At 39.1% G+C, this 22,571-nt stretch overlaps 1 protein-coding gene across 15 annotated transcripts in view; it reads left to right on the top strand.

The window, feature by feature from the left end:
- The window catches only part of CAMK2D (calcium/calmodulin dependent protein kinase II delta), a 193,153-nt gene that overhangs the window by 116,086 nt on the left and 54,496 nt on the right, over positions 1 to 22,571 (top strand). For 7 of the 15 annotated variants that reach the window (XM_073001780.2, XM_073001788.2, XM_073001781.2 and 4 more), the window contains 7 exons: positions 1,458 to 1,523; positions 4,525 to 4,597; positions 12,420 to 12,522; positions 14,619 to 14,702; positions 15,999 to 16,093; positions 19,718 to 19,840; positions 21,835 to 21,918. In XM_073001780.2, the coding sequence (XP_072857881.1) occupies positions 1,458 to 1,523; positions 4,525 to 4,597; positions 12,420 to 12,522; positions 14,619 to 14,702; positions 15,999 to 16,093; positions 19,718 to 19,840; positions 21,835 to 21,918 (628 nt within the window). Of the gene's footprint in view, positions 1 to 1,457; positions 1,524 to 4,524; positions 4,598 to 5,538; positions 5,612 to 12,419; positions 12,523 to 14,618; positions 14,703 to 15,998; positions 16,094 to 19,717; positions 19,841 to 21,834; positions 21,919 to 22,571 lie in introns of all 15 variants that reach the window. The other 8 variants (XM_078376619.1, XM_078376616.1, XM_078376618.1 and 5 more) reach the window with 2 other exon arrangements.

The raw sequence follows: 22,571 nt of genomic DNA, 5'->3' as shown, positions 1-22,571 counted from the left end.
TTGGTGTTGTTCTGACACTTCGTTAATTTATGATGATTTTTTGTTTTCTCCATTGAAAACCATTAGACAGACCATCCAATGGTTTCCAATGGAGAAAATTCAAAAAATCATCATAAATTAACGAAGTGTCAGAACAACACCAAAATCAGTTTGCATAGGTTTCAGGAGGTGGGCTAACCATTGCAATAATTTAAAACGGCTTCCAAACATTGTAAGACACTTTTACAGGAGCGAAAAGGGAGATCGTTGTGTGAAAATCCCCCATAGGAAACATCGCTGTGTGAGGCGGCAAATTTAACAGAAAAAGGCATCGTTGTGTGAATTCATCGTTGTGTGAGGCACCCGTTGTGCGAGGCACCACTGTAGTTTGTCAGTTCAGTCAGTGAAGTAGCTCTGCTTCTCTTCTCTCCCTTTGTTGTATCACAGTGGCTGCAGCCAAATGACAGTTGGGGATGATGAAAAGCCAAATGGAACTGGTTTTTGGTCCAGTTAATGGATTTGATATTACAGTAATATAGAATATTCTAAGATAATGTTTTCCAATTTCAGCTAAAAGTAGCTAGAGCAGTAGAAAAGTTGGTGAATTCTCAGATTTACCATGAGGTTCAGAGCATTTAATCTTCAGAGTCTGGGTATAATTCATTGAAAAATAACTTGTTCCTCTCACTGTTTTTGTTTGTTTGTTTGTTTGTTTACAATAATTCTCAAGGCCTAATCATTATTATGACAATGACCAAAATCTAGTCATGTATATTTCAGTATCTCACAGAAATTACCATGCACCAGCTGAACTGGGATTTTCATCTTTGCCCCATCTCTTTCTAGGCTTTCATGTGCCAGAACCTACTCCAGAGGGTTTCTGGAATTTTCTGGAGCATTTTCTGGAAAAGATTTTGTAGTGCATGGGAGGGACCAAAGCAGGGAATGGGAATTGACAGTTCAGGCAAAAGCAATTGGATCCAGTAGAAGTGCACCTCTGGGTCATGACCAGTGACATCTTCTAAATTTCCACTAAAATGATTAATGGTAATAATGAATTAATTCTTAAGAACTAATTTCTGAATATGTTAGTTGTATGTCTGGTCATCCTATTGGGATCCTCTGGTACCACATAACAATATTTGGATAACTTTTGTGGGAACCAGAACACCAGGTGAATTGAGGTCAATGTTGCTAAGGTCATTTTTTTCCAGTGTATACATGTATTCATGTGTTTAGACAAAACATTTACAGTTTTTTTTAATGTACATTATCTTATTTATTTCTGTGGTGTCCAGTACTCTGAAGAGCGAGGTAGCAGCACCCGAGACTGTCTCCAATACTTCCATGGTGTGAACTTTTCTTTGTTATTGCATAATATGTGAAGTAGCCCTGTGGTTCTACTCTTCTTAAAAGTACACACACTTGTTTCCCATTTAGTTCAGCCCGACCTTAAGAATGGTTTATATCATTAACAGAGTCACTGGAGGTGAATTATTTGAGGACATTGTTGCAAGAGAATATTATAGTGAAGCAGATGCAAGGTAAGTGCTGGGTTTTAATACTTTAAATCAGCATTGAGTTCCCTATGGCACCAACATCCAGTGATGCTTCTTGGGTTGTAGTTTTCTATCAATGCTAATTTAATCTTGGAAAACACTATTAGTTTCCCTTCAAGGGTTTTATTCGCTAGTGTTTGTAAGCCACTTGCCATGTGGATTAGCCTGGCAAGTCTTCATTTCATCATCACACGTTTTTGATGAGCACTTCTTGCAGTTTTGCAGAAGGCTTCAAAAGGAGCTGAACCAAACTTGATTCCTTCAGGTAAATTGTGCTGTCTAGAGCTAGGGATGCCTATAAGCCCTGAGGAAATTAATCCTGATGGATTCCAATTCCCTAACTAGCCTTCATAGCCTAAAAGCTTAGACCTTCACTAGCTTCTTCTGTCATGGTCTCTTGAGATGAATGATGAAACAGACTCCTGGATTCCTGGAATTGTGTTCCCTGTTGCATTATCCAACAAAAAAAGACCACTTGGCACTTTCTCCCAGGCATTATTGCACAGAAAAGGAGGGTAAAGCCTTTGTTCCACCTCTACGGTGTGTTAAACACTGTATAAGTCAAGAGATGCTAAACACTATATAAGTTAAGAAGCATCTATTTAAATCTTTACTTTCCAAGATACTCTCTCTCTCTATCTCTTTATATATATATAGTCTCTCAAGACTGAAGGGTGCCTAATCTAATGTTGGTATGGAGTTTTCTGAATATTAGATTAGGCACCCTTCAGTCTTGAGAGACTACGGTAATGTGCTCTGAATAGAGGTCTTCGAACAGCATCTAGTATGGCTGAGAAGGCCAGTTCAAGAGTGACATTCCCTTCCACACTGATGACAAATCCAATCTGTCCCCTGTCCAGCTCCCTGATTTTGTGGGTTTTGGGACTGCTTCTTTGCCTCGGCCTGCTGGATAAGTGTCTTATACCCAGCATAGTGCAACTAAAACACCATTTTAACTCTCTCTCATGATATGCTTCTGACATTTCTCATCTTTGGAAGTCACATTTACTTTTTTAAAATTCTTGCTTACAAGAAGCTTTTCATTGGTTGCTGGAGATGGGAGAAACCCATCTATTTGATTATTGAATGCATGTTTACTCTGCCCTTTAGCCAAAAAGCCTCCTGGAGTGTCTTACAAAATATGTGATACATGATGGAGATCTAGAACGAAGGGATGAAGTTTATCACTAGTTCTTGATTCCAATATAAGAAAAATCTTTTTCCATTGAAATGAGATCTTTGGCATTCTCAGTATTACTTACAGGCTGACAACCAAGTCCATGTACCTTTTGCTGTAAATAAACAAAGAATATGAGGGGGAGGAAATCAGTGTGATGGGCCTGTTCAACCTAATAAAATATGTAAATGCAGGGTAAAAATCCAACATTCATCCTATCCAGCACAGATCTTTTGAAATGAATTGGAATTTTAACCCAAAATTACCTGAAGTCCCAATCATTTCAATGGGCCTGCTCTGTTGAATGTAATTCTGTGAGTATCTAAAACAAGATATAATTTTTTAAAAATATTTCTCTGAATATGAGTGAATGTGTCTTGATTGCATCCTGGTTCTCCATGTTTATGTGTGAGATTAGCAAATATGTTTTATCCAATTGTTTAGGGGGAGGGAAAATCTCCCATACATAATGAAGAAACCATGTGTACCTTCAGCTTCCAGAATTGCTGCTCTGGTATGCAAAGGCTCTGACTCAAGGGAAAATCACTTTCACTTATCTTTCTTTTCACCTTTCAAGTGTTGAGGGTTCTTCTCTAACAGCAAAAATAACAGCATTTTTACTCTTTTGTTTTAGATTAAATTGTAGAACTGTGAATAGCATGGTTTCCCCTCGGCTGTTTATTTTTCTGTAGGAAAAATACAGGGGTTCAGGAGTTACTAGTTGCTCCTTTTATGTTATCTTTGTTTTTTTGTGTTTTTTTGTTTGTTTTTTTAACTTTTCCCTTCCTGATCCTCTTGTTCAATTGTTGGCTTTGTATATGTGTGTATTTACATTTTTGATAGCTTGGGATTGATGTGGGTTGAATGGAGAGTAAACATTACTGACACAGCCATTCGGCTAACCACTAGAAAGCATATTTGGGGAAAAAAACAATATTATTTTTCTTGTCCATTCAGTACACATAACCTCCAAGTCTTGTTGGACAATGTGATTATTTTAAACATGGACACAGTCTTCAAGCACAAATTATTCCTAGTGGCTGGCCTGTGGTGGCCACATATTCTGTCTTTTCCAACTTAGTTCAAAGATATACTGTACATATGGTATGCCCATACTAGCTGGGCATACTAATGGAAACTCCACTCCTAGCAGCAATCAGTTGGTGCACAAATTTTCAGTATCTGTCTGATATGCACAATGACAAGTTTTTAATGCATTTTCTCTGTCTAGTCCAGTGGTTCTTAATCTTGGGTAACCCAGGTGTTCTTGGACTGCAGTTCCCAGAAGCCCCAACCAGCATAGCTGGTGGTGAAGGCTTCTGGGAATTGCAGTCCAAGAACACCTGGATTACCCAAGGTTAAGAACCACTGGTCTAGTCCACATTCACATCATTAATATTGTTCAGAACGAATAGAAGCAATAATAGTACAACACGCACAAACACATTATTATAGTGTTCTTATACATATGGATATTCACTGCCCTGCACTTCAGGAACATATTTTTTGTTGGGGGGGGGGGGAAAGGAAAGTACTACCCAGGGGATTATGTCCACACACATTATGTGTTGAATGTCATTTCTTTTTGATAGATCTTAAAATAACATTCTATATATATACAGTACACAGATGCAGCATTGCTGTGTTCTTCCCATTCACTGTGCAATTAAAATGTGTCCAAAAATGTGATTTGATTATTTTCGATTTCTTACCTATTTCAGTTATTTTTGTTTAATTTTTTTTGCATTTAATGTGATGATGTACCTTTAAAATGTTTTTCCCTTCCATTCTGCCCTTATATCTTTACAGTCATTGTATACAGCAGATTCTAGAAAGTGTTAATCATTGTCACCTAAATGGCATAGTTCACAGAGACCTCAAGGTCAGTATCTGGTGCCCATAGGTTGGCTAAGAAGTTGTGTATGTTTTTTTTTTAAACTTCTCTGTCTCTTCTGGCTTGAGGTTTAAGGGTGGGTCAGCTGAGAAGTTTTCTTGGCAATCTCTTCTCACCCCTTGTATGGCAATGGATAATGCATGATGCTGCTTTCCAGTTTGCAGATCTCACAGGTCTAACATACATTACAGTCAAAGGGGAAATAGAGTGTGGTGAGGCAGTGACCTTCCAGGAGCCCTAGCAAGTGTGGCATGATAGTTACCTCTACACCTTCTGGAAGGCCATTGCACCAATTGTACATCTTGCCCCTGCAGTCCGACTTTGCCGGTGATGTCTGTCAGCCCGCAGGTTTAAAACACCACTTCTGTTCAGAGACTATGGGTTATAGGAGCAGAACAAGTGGCTGCACATTTCTCTGTTAGAGTAGAACCAATTCCCAGGCAAGAGTGAGCAGACAATTGTTTGACCAAATGAAACTAGAAAGAGTGAATATCTCATCTCAAACACATTGCTACCCAAAGTAGCTGTACCTTCAGAGTTGCTGGTATAAGAGACCCCTTGCAATGACAATGGAGAAGAAGGGGTAGACAGCACCAAGCTTATAAATAATTTTATTTGGCCTGATTGGCTCTCATTATCTCTATAAATCAGCACAGAAAAGTCTGTGCATAAGAATATGACTTTTGCATTACAGTAGTCTTTCTCCCTTCTGTTCACACCACAGAAATCAGGGTAAACTAAATGAATTCCTTCATTGTATCTGAGGTGGTAGCTACTCTAACTGAGGAATGCAGGTACATTTCCAGAGGCTGTACGTTGCAATCTCGGTTGTTTGCTGGTTTTGCACTTTAACCCAGTCTCACTGAGGATATACAGACAGTGCGTGTGCAGCTTGGAACTAACACACGCCCCCTGGTGTTTGCATGCAGTCATTGCATTCAGCAGATCCTGGAGGCTGTGCTACACTGTCATCAGATGGGCGTGGTCCATCGGGACCTGAAGGTGAGTAGTGCTGTTGGGGGAGACAACCACACAACCACAGTCCCAGAGCACTGTTTAGCTGCAATTCTGCATGTAGAAGCAAAGAGACATCTGTTTGTTAATTTATAGATTTCTCGGATAATGTTGAAGTCTCCGCACCAAAAACTGCACTGCTCTATTTCCCTAGCAGATTTAGGTATCTTTTCCATTTCTCCTTCCATTTGACATAAACATAAACTGACATTCTGCAGAAGAATAAATAAGTAGAATGTGCTTCAGTTCATCAATGGTCTAGAGGGGCGGAGTAAAAATAAAATAAAATAAATAAATAAATAAATGTGCTGCACTTAAATCTGTTTGAATTCAAAGGATGCAAAGCAGCCAAGAAATAAGGTGTCATGGCACCAGGTGAGACATAATCACACCCTTGAAAACTCGTAGCTGTTTCATCGGCTTAGCCAGAAATACTTATCCAAACACAGAGCATGGATGGACAGATCCCAACCAAACAGTATGTTTTCATACCTGTAGAAGAAAAATGTGGAGATCAAGTACAATGACCCCAACTGCAAAGATTAAAAAAGTTAATACAGTATATCTGTATATATCAATCTTTACACAAAATGGCTAAAACTGACAGAGAAGTTCAAAATGGAGTTAGGGCAGCTAGACATGTTCCATATGTCTGAAGAAATGAATTGTAACCCCCAAATGTTCGCAGTGAAAGAAATTTGTTACACTTTAAAAGTGCCGCAATACTTTAGGCTTGTCTTGTCTTTTCGTGTTGTTCTTGCTGAAACAAAGCAGCACAGCTTCCTCTCTGAGATATGACATGCATGTTGCATGTAAAAAGCATAATATATAAATAAAAGGCAATAAAAGTCTAAAGCGTAGATTTGTAGACAGAGACGAGAATCCTAATGAAGTTCACATGAGGATTCTTTCAGTTCTTGTGACTAATTGGGAAGGTCCTGAGGTTCATCTCAGTCACATTCATGATGTGCATCTCAGTCACAATAATGATGTGCCCCAGCATGTCATGAATTAGCTGCAGTTCACTATGGGAGGACAAGCAGTTTTTACACAAATGCATAGGATTCTGGCCAGTGTATATATAGCACAATGAGGATAAAAATGCTTACAAAACATTATTCAGTGGTAAGAGACAACATGGTGTTGAAGTTCAGCTGCACAAAACTAAACAAGTTTCAGCCATACAAAGCCTTCTTCCTCAGTCTACATCAGTTTCATTTTAAATTAGACAGTTTATTGTCACTAACAGCTTTCTGCCACAGATACATAAAATACACTGATACGCACGGACGTACATAAAATGGCTAACTTGTTCAACCTTGGGTTTATAGGAACTGTGATGGAATTACCAGGTTCAGGGAGTCCTGCTCTAGTCACTTAGCCATATTACCCCATTTATCCTGAAGTGGTTGAGCCTAGGAAAGTCAAATGTGGTGGGGATTAGGGAACCTGCTTGTCCCTGCTGCCTCCAAAAATACTCCAGTCTACCCCAACTGGGCAGTATTTTCATGGAGTTCAAAAACCCATAAGGCTAGGCACTCAGAACCATTATACCCACCTTGCAAGGTAGAACTGCCACCACACCTACAAAAATCCCAAAGCTCCCAATGGCTAGTCAAGGCAAGACCTGTTTTTAGTACCACAAACTCTTTGAGCCAAACCCCTGACAGTTGGAGAAATTATTACATTGTATTAAAGTGGAAAGGGGGAAAGGCAAATGTTCTAAAGTGATTTCAAAAAGCACTAAGAGAAAATAAGGCAATTGGGACAAAGGTTGAAATAATTATGAAAACCACACTATCAAATAAAAAAGCCTAGCTACTCTACCTAATACTCACACATTAGCATAGTATCAGCATAGTTCTGAAGCATACAGAGAGTGCATCTTTCTAAACATGGCACAATAGGACAGCAACTGAGCATAGTATCTCCCAAGAGAGAAGCTAAATCAACTAAAGTGACTTCTGAATTCCTTTTTATACATTAATCATGCCATTCTGAACCCTTCTAGATAGTATGCTAGTCAAGCTTCAAGTTTCCTTAAATGGACATTGGGCATTTTCTGTCCACTTACCTTCACATAGATCAAGGCATTTGCCAGGTAGCATTGTATCGGAGAGCAAGCCAAGTTGGCCTTGAGGGCCTCATTTCCAGCCACCTGTTCCCAGGGACCAACAAAGAAACCTGAACTTTTTGGAAGAATATAATATCTCCTAATTTCCCAGTTCCTTCACAGGAATAGAATATTATTGAGCTGCAATTCATCAGCACATTTTCCACAGGTTCTGTATTGGTTCCTACTGTTCAATTAGTCTTGTATATTCGAGCTGAAGTGGTGTATTGGCTGTCATAGTTGTCATTATTGTTTTGTCGAAACAGAGACATTCATCTTCCAGTGTCAAAGGATGAAATACTGATACACCACATCATTGAGTGCAATATGATACCTCGTCTGTGTCATTCACATATCCCTACACACATAAAATAGATATTGATTCTGCTCTGCCAGGCATGACAAAGGCTTACCTCCCTGTCTTCTGTAGCTTATTGGTTTCTTCCTGAAGTCATAATCTCTGATTTTTTGCTTTCTGCTTGATTCTTCCTGGGATTTTGAAATAGTGAGTGCTGCCTAATTTGTAAATCTTGTTCTTTAGATATGTAATATAATTTAGTGAAATTTGGCAAGCCCAGGATATATAACAGTGAGCACAAAACCACAATAACTGTGACTTCAAAAGCCCAGCCCAAGTTGCATCTTTAAAGCCATTTGATTCTGTCATAACCCAGCAATTTGAGGATAGGATTTTGTGATAACCCCTAAATTTGTTATAATTCTTCAAAAACAAAGAGAAAGTCAAACATAGGGAGGCTTCATATTCTGGAAGTTGATCTCAGCAAATTTTGGAAGTCACTAGCTTATTATTGAAAAAGGACTATCTCTCTTCAGTTATTTGTTGAACACTGTTGATCTTCTGTTAGTTGGGCAGTAGTCGGGAATGGGTTATCTCCAAAGAGACTAGGTCTTGCTTTCATTTGACCGGGTTCCATATTAATTTGGTATGTTTGCTTAAGTTGAATAAGTATGTGTGCCCAGAATTCATCAAGAAAAAAAATATATATGCACATTTGTATGATTTATATACAAATATGTGTTTGTATACTCATAGTGCATATGCTTAACCACCTAGGCAGCTTATTCATGCATTGGAGGATGTGGCTTCTAGCTCTTAAAAGCTAATGTCACAATATATTAGCTAAAGGTGCCACAAGACTCTACATTGTATTTGATTCAAAAGGAAGGATTAAATACGGATGTAAACCTTTCATGCTGCAAACAGTGGGACTTTATCTTATCTACAAATAAGCTCTCTTATGACTGCAATGTGTGTAATTTACCCTGCAGAGTATTTGAGAAATTCTAAACATGTTCCAACAAATTATACAAAGCAATCCTTACAGGACATCTCTCTCTCTCTCTCTCTCTCTCTCTCTCTCTCTCTCTCTCTCTCTCTCTCATGTGTGTGCGTGCGTGTCCGTGCACATACGTGCACCCTTAGAAATTCTTGTTCTTTTTAACTCTTCATGCCACTGGCAGATTGACATACATATTGACCGATTCACATGCCGTTTGGCCTTGTGTCCCACTTGTCTCAGTATCACTGACAAAATGAAAAGCAACACAATTTTGGCCACTCCATTTTAGCCAAAGTTTCACTGATTTCTAATATCTCAACTCGAATTCAAACCATAGTTTCAGTGGGCACTACTCTCTTACCAACTTTAGCCGTAAGCCTTCAGAAACTTTATGGATCCCAGCAAAACCAGTGAAGAGTCTTAGGAGAACATACCTAACAGGTTTTATTGGGCTTAAGCAATTATTTTCAAGGATCAGCGCATTCTTTCTATGCTGTTTGGCTGGATAGCTCAGTGAGTTAAGTACCTGGCTGCAGAGCCAAAGGTTGGGAGCGCAATTCCCCACTATGCATTCCAGAAAAGCCAGCCTGTGTGGCCTTGGTCAAGATACACAGTCCCAGGATGCCTCCAGAAGAAGGGAATGGTGAACTCTACTTAAAAAACCCTGCAAAAGGACCCCATAAAACAGAATTGACTCAATGGCACACAAGTATTACTGTTTGTGCTGTTTATGTGACTAGCGTTCTCCAATCACATCAGAATTGATTAGAGATTTCTTGATTGTATCTGCAGATTCAAGGTTACTTACCATCTTTCTCCCTATATACAGAGCTCAAGGCAGTTTACAACACTTGAAAACAAGCATATCAAACATAAAGTACATAGAATTATTAATCATACAAAGATGAAAACCTATTCAAAGATTATTAAGGCATATAGAAGTATTCAGGTATAATGACTACTACCCCACCATCTCATTAAAAATCCAAACTTAAATTCCAAATAGCTGTTTAAAATAACTTGCTTCTGTCCAAAAAACATGTGCACTTAACTGTGCATTGTGTATTCAGAAAAGAAAACAGTTTCAAGCATGCTAAACCAGATGCAAAACCAGGAGTATTATGATGTGCAACTGCACCCTAACTTATGTCATTGGTTTTAGTGAGACTTTGCTTAGTCCAGACAATGGCTAACTTTATTTACATTGGAATAAATACCTTTTTCTAGAATTACTGTATTTTTTGCACCATAAGACTCACTTTTTTCCCACAAAACAGGGGGGTGGAAAGTCTGTGCATCTTATGGAGCGAAGAAAACAGATTATATTTTCCTGTTTTCTTCTCCTAAAAAATCGGTGCGTCTTATGGAAAGGTGTGTCTTATGGAGCGAAAAATACGGTACTTAATGTTGGTCACAAGTATCCTTTGTGTTAATGCAACTATTCCTTGCTATGCTATCTAGTCTGCCAGATGCTTTGAAATGACAGCTTTAAAATCTAAAACTTGACTTTATTTTTGTTTTGTTTTCAATTTTTAGTTTGGTATCTACCCAGGAGAAAAAAATATATGAACACTTTGTTCACATTGCAACATAATAAGAGTGCCGCTCAGAGATTGTCTCCTTTCGACTACATGCATGATTGCAGCTAAAGTTTAACGGTGTGATCTAGACACTAACTTGTCCCTGTCCTGGATGGATTTTCAAGATTTTCTTGTACAAATCTCCCGTACTTTCCAGTTGTGCACATTTGCCTGACCATGTTCAGAACTCATGCATGACAACCATGTGAACTATCCCTATTGTTTTGTAATGGCTGTTGCATGTTCCTTTAAGAGCAGAGTCCAGCTGCCTGGAAGTCAGTTGAGTTTGCTACTGAAGTGTGTGGCTGTTTTGCAATGAAGCATATTTATTTTGTTTTGATAATGATGTTTGCTTTATTGTACTTTGGTCCAAAATGATTCATTGACAGGTGCTAAGTACTTCTAATGGAGCAGGAGGAAGGAAAATCTAGCTCTTTTTATAGTCTGCTGTAATTAGGATTTATATTTACCTACTTGGTATGTGTATATAATCTAACAACCTACTACACTGGATTTTTTAAAGTCACCAGTAAAGAGGATTATCCAGTGAATGTAGCACTTTACATAAGCAAAGATTTCCAGGAAACCATCTTTAACAACTTGTTCTCTGATTAAAAAAAAAAAAGATTCTGTAGACACTGTCTGAAAAAGAAATATGGTAATTTTTTTAGCAAACATACTCTTTTTTTTAACAATTTGTGTGACAAATAAAGAGTTGTCTCATTCAGCAAACTATTTATTAAAGCCTAAGGGCATATTGATCAGAACTGCAGTGCTGTGGTCAAGACTCTGCTCATGAGCCGAGTTCAGTTCTAACAGGCTCAAGTAGCTAGCTCAAAGTTGGCTCAGTTTTCCATCCTTCTGAAGATGATAAATTGACTATCCAGCTTGTACAAATCTCCCGTGCTTTCCAGTTGTACAAAGGAAATGTGTAGCCTGCTTAATTAAATAGTGAACTGCCCAGTGGGTGCTTTAAGTGCTATGAGGAGGTATATGAACAACACACTTGGCTTTTTGCTTTATTTGAGACATTTCAACCCATCCGAAGATGGCCTTGGTGGATTTCAGTAGGTGATCTGAACTTCGTAGTTTATCGTATGGTAATAGAGTAATTTGTTTTAAGGAGAAATATAACCTACGTAATCATTGGGGCAATAGGATTTTCCCTTACAGATAAAAAGACTGTTAGTTGTTTCTTACTTTCAGGTACTCAGTGTAATAAGAACATAGTTTCTCTGTTTAATAGCACTCTGTAGTGGATGGTGTCAGAGGACATATTCCTTCAGAGTACTATTGTAAATTAGATCAATGGTCCTTTTAATCCAGCATAGCTAAACCTTCGTCAGCACTGTTTTCAAGTTTTCAAAGAAAGAATGTTCCTAGAGGCTTGGGCAGGCTAGTTGTAGAGGCTCTAAACTCTTCACCATAACTTGAAACAGTTAAATTTGGGGGCTACAGCTCCCAAAAGGCTTTGTTCAACATGACCATTCACAATATAAACTGGGGGATCTTGGGAGTCATAGCCCCCAAAGGAGATTTTCCTGGTTCTGCTGCTAATGTTTGGTTCATGCAGAGGAAGGAAGGTTCAAAAATCTACAGAGGGAAACAATCTTTAGAAGCTGTTCTGGAATTGCTCTGTATACTGTGCCTTTGGATCTGCAAAAGGAAACTCTCATAATGAGAAATTTATAATCTTATCACCTTTACTAGAGATACCTGTGTATAGATCCGTCATGCTCATGTAATAAAGCAATTGACTTACATGTCTCATCCCCTCTCCCCTCCTTTTCCTGTGTATAAAGCCTGAAAACTTGCTTCTGGCTAGCAAGTCAAAGGGAGCAGCTGTGAAACTGGCAGATTTTGGATTGGCTATTGAAGTGCAAGGTGAACAACAGGCCTGGTTTGGTAAGAAAACATTTTTTTTACTTCTAATATTTTTTTATTTGTTTCACTGTCACACTGTCTCTGCCCACCTTTTTTCCGCAATAATAGCGGAGCGGAATCTCTTGCAGCGAAATTTTGGAAACTTCCTGCTGAGCTACTCTAAACATTTCTTTCCTGAAGGGGAAAAACTCAACAGAAAGTAATTCTGCCTTTTCTACAGCTTCCTTAATCTCTCACAATATATTTTTTTCGAGAACTGCTGGATACCTCTGTGGTTTAGGTCTCTGGTTGTAGAGCCAGAGGTTGGGAGTTCGATTCCCCACAGTGCTTCCCCAACAGATGCTAGACATGATGATCCGTGGGGTTCTTTCTGGCTCTACAGTTCTAAAGTTGAGAATGAGCCTTCTAGCAGTCAGACATGGGTTGATTTGCTGCCTGAAACTTTTCTGAAGTTGTCAAGTTTAAAAACAAATGACAAGAAGATGTATAATATGACCCTGAATGTGTCTGAGGAGCTTAGAGATTCTTCTGATAATGACAAAAAAAAAACAAAAACCAAGGCCAGGAAATGTGAAGTAATAGTTGAATATATTCCAGTACCCTAATAATCAAAATATTTTCCCACAGCAGTGGTTCCCAACCTTGAGTCCTCTGGTGTTCTTGAATTAAAACTCCCAGAAGCCTCCACTGCTAGCTATGCTGGCCAGGATTTCTGGGAGTTGTAGTCCAAGAGCATTTAGGGATCCAAAAGAGGGAACCACTGTCCTGGATCGTGCAAAATAAAATCCAAAGGCTTCTTCCTCATTATAAAGCCAGCTGTTGTTATCTATGACAAAGGTTCTCATCCTTGCGTAACCCAAGTGTTTTGGGGACTCCAGCTCCCAGAAACCTCAGCCAACGCAGCTAGTGTAAAGGGTTCTGGGAGCTGAAGTCCAAGAATACCTGGATTACCCAAGGTTGCAAACTGTCTATGATAAACAGTAGCAGTGGAAGCTGAAATACACGCAAGATGGTTGAAAGATTCAGTCAAGGATATCTTCATACATTGGACCACCTGCCAGTCTTGTTACCTTGTTTAGTAGCCATAGACTTACTGAAACAGAGTTGAGGCCTCTGTGATTTTCCAGTGTTTTTTTTTGGGGGGGGGGGGGAATGGCAACCTCCATCAAATCCAACAAGTATGGCCAATGACAGAGGTGATAAGAATTCAACAGCATCTAAAGGCTACAGGTTTCCCATCCATGGTTAACAGGCACTGAAATATCAGTCACAACTTTCATATTCTGATTATTATATCAGTTCGACCTTTACATTCCCCTCCCCACCACACACAAAAAAGACAGGGAAAGTGGGCAGACAGAAGCAAAGCAGAGATCCTTAATTACTTAATCATCTAGAAGGGGACTGATTTTGTTTTCCCTGTTAGATTTCAAGGAGGCTCAAGGGTATATTTGCCTATGGGACTAACTTAATAGGACTTTCCAGTCCTGTATAAGTTGGACTTGTTTTCCTTTATAGAAGTGCCTATTTTGCACTGCCCACTGCTCTTCTGAGTTGGTCACTGATGACCCTTGTTTCCAGTTCACACCTGTATCTCAGAAAACAAAATCTACCTGATCCAGTGCTTCATTTCTTCTTTTGCAGTAGTCTTGCAAAAAATTTGTAGGAGCTTACGTCAGATTCTTTCCACCAGTCTATGGTGGTCATATAGGTTTTCCTCCAGAGTACTGGCGGAAGAAGAACTGTTGATTATAGAAGATACACAAATAGTTTATCCATTTGGTTTTGTTTTGTCCCTCTGAAGCGTTCAAAGCCCAGCTAAAGTCCTGGAGCATAAGACAAAAGGAAATGGAAAAACTTCACATGTCTAGAGGGACTGACAAGAAAACTGGGAAAGTTGCTGTTCTCTGGGAATCAGTCTCTCCCTTCATAGCTGAAGGCCTGTGCTGGATTTAGGGGAGTAAATTCACAAATGTCTCCCTTGCAAAGACAGATGGGCCGAGATGAAAGAGTTGTGAAAATGCAGCATGCACATAAATATTTAAAGCATGTTTTATAAGCTTGTCTGATACTAGATGGATATGTTCCATTTACTGTAAGGATACTTCCTTTTTTAGGTTTTGCTGGTACACCAGGTTACTTGTCCCCTGAAGTGCTGAGAAAAGATCCCTATGGAAAGCCTGTGGATATGTGGGCATGCGGTAAGGAGCTTTTAATTTTAAAGTGGTTTTTTGTCTTCCTTTTAAAAGCTACTGTAAAAGGGGAAAGTGAGATATTTCACTTAATTGCCCTCCTACACCCAAAATTCTTGGCTGCCTTTTATTTCTGTGTTCACTGGTGGGCTTTTTTTTTGTTTGTTTCCCCCATTGGAGATGGGCACGAACCCGTTTGTCTCAGTTCATAAGCTCTCCTCCCCTGCCTCCTCAGACAGCCACCCACTCACCAGTCCCAGCTTGCTTGCTTCTTCCACCTCCTCAGCTCATCTCCTAGTCACAAGCAAGAACACAGACTTCCCTGCCCTGCCTTTTTGCATGAGTGGGAGATCAGTCAAGAGAGTGGGGCAGAGAAGCCTGAGCTGATGCCAGGACTGGAAGATCAGTTTAGGAGGTGCAGGAAGCTAGCACCTGGCTAGCACCAGCTGGTCCTGGTGAGTGGTTGATTGACCCAGAAGAGGCAGAGGCAGGGGACAAACTGGGACAAACCAGTTCATGCCCCATTGCAGATTCCCTTTTCTATCTTACCTTTTATCACTTTGAGGATGTGGGTGACTTTGGACCAAACAGTTCTCCACTAAAATGTGGGGTGATTCACCCTACCACTTGGTCCATGGGTTGCCCATGCTCAAGGATATTAACAGCTTCAGAATCCTCCTTGGGTGTTGTGCCTGGGTCTTCAACAGAGCTTGACAGCATTTGTGCCTATGCAGTGCACTAGTAACGTGGCCACTTAGACAAAAGCACTTTGCACATGTTGTTATGGATAGGAATGGAAACTGTGTCTTCTGTCCCCAGCCATGATGCCATCTCCTCATTTAATATCCTTGTTGAGCATGATTCCATAAAGGGAAAGCCCATGAGCTCAATGCATGTAGTCTTCCTGCAGATGGGAACCCTGAATCATTGGGTTCTCAGTTTCATGGAGGCCTGTATGTGCTCAGCTTTTATGTGCATATACATCACTTTTGCAGATATTCCACTTAACACATGCACATCCAAGGAACAAATGAAGGACAGGACCATTAGTTTGGTCCCATTCCCCCACTACTATGCATGGAAAATCTGTACAGAGGGCTATTTTCAGACCTTAGATAGCATATTCTTAGTATTATATATATAACTATTTCTTTTCAGTCCACAAGGACATTATTTCCACCCAGTGGCTCGCCTTAGATTTTGTTTTGTTTGAAAGTCAGGACAACTCCTATGTTAACTCATCAGAGAGTATTTATATGGGTTATTTTGAGCAATCAAATTAATGTTATTGCGGATGTTTTCCAGGTGTCATTCTCTATATTCTTTTGGTGGGGTACCCTCCATTTTGGGATGAAGATCAGCATAGACTTTACCAACAGATCAAGGCTGGTGCCTATGATGTGAGTAGCTTGTATCTTAATTCCAAAATCACTACCATCTTTTTAGACAGGTGACAGCTCTCCATAATAAACAACCTAAGATGCACAGTTCATGATTTTGTCATTTCTTCCTCCACCCTAGTCATTCCTGTGATTCATTTTTCCCCTGTACATTTCTTTTTTTTTTTTTTTGAGTAGTAATACATGCTTTACCATTTCTTCCACATAACAGCACACGAGTGACTAGTAAATGACTCACAACATATCACAAAAAGTAAATTAATGTGCAGTGATCTGTGAATCTACAAGATGGCGGATCATGTGTAGTAACATCAGGGGAAGGGAGAGGGGGAGGTCTTTCGCACATGAAGTACATTTTGAAATTAATCTTACAATAACAACGTATTTAAAAAATGTAAAGTCTATACAGTAACAGATCACATAAACATGGTTGTAGAACTGGATCTACCATTAAGCAGAGTGAACTCGCTGTCCTTTCTCTGCAACATTTTATTGCCTCTGCCTCTTCAGTGGGCCTTTTCCCAACACTCTCACCTATGCCACCATCTCCTTTCTCTCTCAGTGCTCTTCAGTGAGATCTATCACAGATTCCCACAGCTGTTCCCTTTCTTGATTCACTTAGAAGTTTACGTGTGTGTGTGTGTGTGTCTGAGACAGAAAATTGTGAAATGAGCCATGCAGATATTGGTACTGCCTATAGGAATTCCATTATAATCTTCTCACAGAACACCTTTCACTGTTGCAGCAGTAGCCAAAAGTCATTTTGAAATGATGGGTGTTTTTGCCTTGTCAAGCTCATTCCAGTATGATGACTATAGTAATGTGTTTCCAAATAGAGAAATGTCTGTTCTTCAGCATGATTATCTTTGTGGCCATCCCCGAGCAGTCCTTTGTGCAAATTGCCTTTCATAAAATAATAACCCACTTTCAGAAACAGAGCCAGTCTTGCAAACTTAACAGGTATACTGCTTGCCTCTGTGATGAAACCTATGTGACTGCTGTCAGTCACTAATCAGCAAGCAAGAATTTGGCCATTCCCTCCAGACTGCCATTTCATTTCTTCAATTGTTAATATTCTTTTTGTTATCTAGACATGTTTACACATTGTAGTTCTTGCCTATAATAATAATAATAATAATAATAATAATAATAATAATAATAATAATAATAATAATAATAATAATAATAATAATAATAATAATAATAACAACAACAACAACAAGAAGAAGAAGAAGAACAAGAACAACAACAACAAGAACAAGAACAACAAGAACAATAAAATAAAAGAAAGGCAGGTTAAATATATCTCAAATAAATAAACTAATTTCTGGACAATTTTGTCTCATTTATATTTTTAACATATTTAAAGTGGCTAACAAAAAGCAGACTTCACACACATACACACACAGACAATCAGAGAACAGTTTTAAAGATAGTAGCCAATATCTGCTGAGTTTGTGCAGCATGAATCGAAAATTGTGTAACTGGCTATCTGTTGTATGCTCATATGTACCCACATGACATGCTTGGCTGCATCTTCTAGTGCACCAGAGCATTGAGCATATGGACAGAACATTGCAAAAGCTGCTTGTGCAATTTCCCTTACACACATGGGTGTATTTCATAGTAGGGTTCTGACTAAAATAAAGCTCACTATAGCACCAAAAACCAAACCAAACCAGCCTCCCCCCTTTCCCAGTTAACTTCAAACAGCAATAAACACCAGGAAGAGGTACAGTCTTAGCTTTAAAAACAAAGAGTCTTATAATGATTCCACTGTAAACATATATTAATATATGAATAGCTGAGTTTTCAAATTGGTTTTAAAAACAAATAGTGAGGAAGGCCAATTGTGCCTTCCATACGAAAAAAAAACCCCATATCAATTGGACCACCACTGAAAAGGCCATGTCTCCTGTGCCCACAATCTAAGATACTTTAGCAAAAGGGTTTCCACAGTTGATAACACACAAGTGTGTTTGCATATGAAGAACCAGTCCTTCATATGAGTTGGTTCAAAGCCATTTAGGGCTTTAAAGACAAAGGCTAGCACATGAAATTGGAATCATTACAGGTGCTACAGATTTGGTTTTGTATGCTCTAACTGCTCGCCTCCCACCTAAATAACTGGACAATTAACATTTCAGTCTTCAAAGATAGTCCCATGTAGAGTGTGTTATAGCAGTCAAATACAGTTGTAACAAATTTTATTGACTGTGACAAAGTCTGCATTTTTTAGACAGAATGCAGTTGATGTTTTTCTTTATTTTGATTTGATTTTTTGCTCCATAAGACGCACCTTTCCATAAGACGCACCCATTTTTAGGAGAAGAAAACAGGAAAATATAATCTGTTTTCTTTGCTCCATAAGACGCACAGACTTTCCACCCCCCCTGTTTTGTGGGGAAAAAGTGCGTCTTATGGTGCAAAAAATACAGTATATCCCACCTGTTTCCCAGAACTAGGACCCAAGGCAGCATACAATAACACTAAAGCAGGTACAAATAAAAACATAATAAGCTATAGATGTATTAAAACATAATTACATTAACTGTAACATTAAAATGCAATTAAGTTTTAAAGAGGGTTTTTTTGAAGAAAAGTATTAATTGCAATTAGTAAGTTTAAAAAATACAGCACATCCATTAAAACCCTGTCCTCTGTTGCCATAATAGAGGGTGGGAGGTTGCCTAAGCTGATATAAAGTATCTCTGGTCACCAGAATCACACCTTCATTTATACTATCTGCTCCTTTGGGAGAAGTGCAGCCACACCCAGCACTAGCAGTACATTTGCAGATTAGCAGCTTTCCTCACTCACAACATTATGCTATTTTAAAAAAATCATTAAAAATTCAGGAGAATTTGAAAAGGCAATAAAGGCCTGTCCTCTGTCTCAATCTGCCATTAAAGGAAGATATTATATACAACTGGCTCTATAACACACATTAGGATCCACCCAGGAGTGGGAGCGCAAGGATGTGACCTCATTGAATCACAGTAATAAAGTGTGACTTTGTATTAAATCTGTATGCAACCTTTATATCACATTTCCTCCTTCCTCTCCTTTTCATAGTACAATACAGTACTTGGATTGGAATTGGTGTCTTATCTTCTGTTGCATTAGCGTTCATTAGACAAAATCCTGTTGCTTAGCATAATAAATCACACTAGAGTTGGGCCATTTAATTCATGGGGATTTGGTGAATCAACTCTCCATTGATTCAAATGAGCTTATTCTAACTGTGACTTGCTGTGTTAAAGTACGTCACAGTTAAAGTAGGCCTGTTTGAATAAATGGAACATTTGGTGAAGCTGATTCACCAGATACCCATTGATTCTAAGGGCCTACTTTCGTATTTTGGCCCATAAAAGCTAAACTAGAAACGAAGTATATGCATGAAGTAATTTACCCTGTGAGGACCTCAGGCTGATAATCTTTGACTCATTCCCAACTTTTGCTTAGAAATGTGCTTCATCTTTGGTTGTGTAGAAATTCAAGGATTGGAAAAAAGAAGAAAGAGCTCTTGAAGTAGCTCTTTCAGATTGTCTGAGAATAAAATTAAAATGCATTTATTTAAACTGTTTGGTTTTATTTTATGTTCATTTTTTCCCTTTCTTCAAGTTTCCTTCACCAGAATGGGATACAGTGACCCCAGAAGCCAAAGACCTTATCAACAAGATGCTTACAATCAACCCTGCCAAACGTATCAATGCATCAGAGGCCCTCAAACATCCATGGATCTGTGTAAGCTGCTTTCTTTTGACCAGCATATTATTAGTTAGCAGTCCTTTCTGATGAGAGGCAAAATCCAAAGACCAGTACTTGGTTCCCCTCCCTCCAACCTTCTGTTTTACCACAGTGCACCTAAATAATTTCCTTTTATAGCTGCTTAAATTCTCAGGTCAGTTTTCTGTTTTGAAGTACACTGCTCATTACAGGTAGATTACCCTTGTTCACTTGGAGTACATTTGTTTCTAGGCTCATGAATATCTAGGTAGGTGATTCCCAATTGTTTTGATAAATTCTTCAAGCTGACTTGAATTTGGGTCCACTGGTTTATTCTTCTAGACCAGTGGTTTCCAATCTTGAGACCCCTGATGTTCTTGGACTAGAACTTCTGGAAATCCTGGCCAGCACAGCTAGTAGTAAAGGCTTCCAAGGGTTTTAGTCCAAGAACATTTGGGGACCCAAGATTGAGAACTATTACTCTAAAATTACCCAAGTGACAAGAACCTACTGAACAGAGTTATAGTTTTGCACTGTCACTTTCCCCATCATTATATATTGACTTTGCCTTCTGCTATTTTTTTCACCCAGTTAATGTAAGGCAGCAAGCATTTGATCTATACTATACTTAATGGTGTCCTCCCCATTCTCATAGCAATTTACTTTTACCTAATAGGTGTCAGGACCTAGACATTCTAAATTAGTGGTTCCCAACCTTGAGTCCCCAGATGTTTGGGGACTGCAACTCCCAGTAGTGGTGGAGGCTTCAGTGAGTTCTGGTCCAAGAACATTTGAGGACTTAAGTTTGGAAACCACTGTTCTAGATAATGTCTTCTGAACTGTAATACTGCCACCCTTTCAGTATACTTCACTGGACACTCCTTTTCATTAGCAACTTAATATCTTATCTTCAAGACTTTAGGTTCTCTGTCCATATAAATGTATTCCTGCATTGATCAGGGAGGTGGACTCAGTGGCCTTATAGGCCCTTCCAACTTTGTTATTCTGTGATTCTATGTAAAAACCAGCATAGTGTTTGCGTTGACTGCCTGATTACAACTGGAGAGAATTAAGTTCAAATCTTCGTTCACCTAAAGTGTGAAGGGTGGGGAAAACCATTCTACCACACTGAATTCTATGGATGAAAGTTGTGGTATAAATGAAATATAACTATGTAAAAATGTTGTATATTTTATTGTTTACTCTGCTGTTCACCTGTGATGTAGCTGGAGTGCATAATATCTAAATTTGATTGTTCCAATTATCAAACTTAGTTTCAATAAATGGAGTTGGATGATGTGATACATATTTTAAGTCTCTCTAAGGACAGTTGGGGACATGGTGGCGCTGCGGGCTAAACCGCAGAAGCCTGTGCTGCAGGGTCAGAAGACCAAGCAGTCGTAAGATCGAATCCACGCGATGGAGTGAGCTCCCGTCGCTTGTCCCAGCTCCTGCCAACCTAGCGGTTCGAAAGCATGCAAATGCAAGTAGATAAATAGGTACCACCTCGGTGGGAAGGTAACAGCGTTCCGTGTCTAAGTCGCACTGGCCATGTGACCACGGAAGATTGTCTTTGGACAAAACGCTGGCTCTATGGCTTGGAAATGGGGATGAGCACCGCCCCTAGAGTCGAACACGACTAGACAAAAATTGTCAAGGGGACCTTTACCTTTACCTTTAAGGACAGTTACTTGAATGACAATACAACTCTTTTAGTTAAGCACTCTGCAATATATAAAGCCTTCACACTCATAGATCATCTTAAAGGAAAAATTACCCAAAACATCAAAGGCTCTATTGTTATTTGTTGTTGTTTCTGTTGTTGTTAAAATAATCAGCACTACTTCATGTGATAGGGAATATAGTTATAATACTGTTTGGGGAGTCCACAGTTTCCATTGGTATCTGAAAGCAGCTTTAGAACACATTATTCATGGACAAAAGTTATACAGAATAAAATTTGTGGATGCAATTGCATATGTTGATGTATCTGCTCTTTTTTCTCCCTCCAGCAACGTTCTACTGTTGCTTCTATGATGCACAGACAGGAGACTGTTGATTGCCTGAAGAAGTTCAATGCAAGAAGGAAACTTAAGGTAAGAGAATTAGTTTTTCTTGTGCTTTATAGTTGTTGTTGCAATGGTGTTTTAAGATGTAATATCAGTGTTTGTTTAAAAATATCCACGTTTTAGGGAGTTGAATTTTTGTATTGCAGTTGGCCACATCTTCCTTCAACCATGAATACCAGTTACTTTCCCCGATTTTATTTTCATTTACAAAGTTTGGTGCCACCTCTATTTCTACAGAACAAAAAGCCATCAATCCATCTTCTGCATTCCAAACTTGCAGAGGTAAATCCAATTTTTAGTCACAGCTGGAGCATTTTCACAGAATCAATGGCTGAAATCCTGTTGCTTAGCATACTACTGTATTTTTCCATTTATAATATGGCCCTGTTTATAAGACACACACACCCCCCCACACACACTTTTCTAACACCAAAATTAAGAAAACTTTGCTTTGAGTATTCAGCCTCTGGGCTCAGAATGCTCGGACATTAGGAGTCCCTGTTAAATCTGAGCCTACAGGCTCCACCTCCAGCAAGGTGTGTTCCAATTGGTTTGTTTAGCATCAGCTGACCTCAGTTTCATAAGACTCATGATTGGAGGAAGCCAGGTGTCCTGACTGTAGGAAGCTAAACCTCATGACTGAAGGAAGCCTGTTTACAGCGGCACGGTCTGTGTCATTT

This window comes from Pogona vitticeps, chromosome 5 (genome assembly GCF_051106095.1).
Source record: "Pogona vitticeps strain Pit_001003342236 chromosome 5, PviZW2.1, whole genome shotgun sequence".
In the NCBI taxonomy this organism is placed as follows: Eukaryota; Metazoa; Chordata; class Lepidosauria; order Squamata; family Agamidae; genus Pogona; species Pogona vitticeps.
This window is presented reverse-complemented; position numbering and strand designations above follow the sequence as displayed.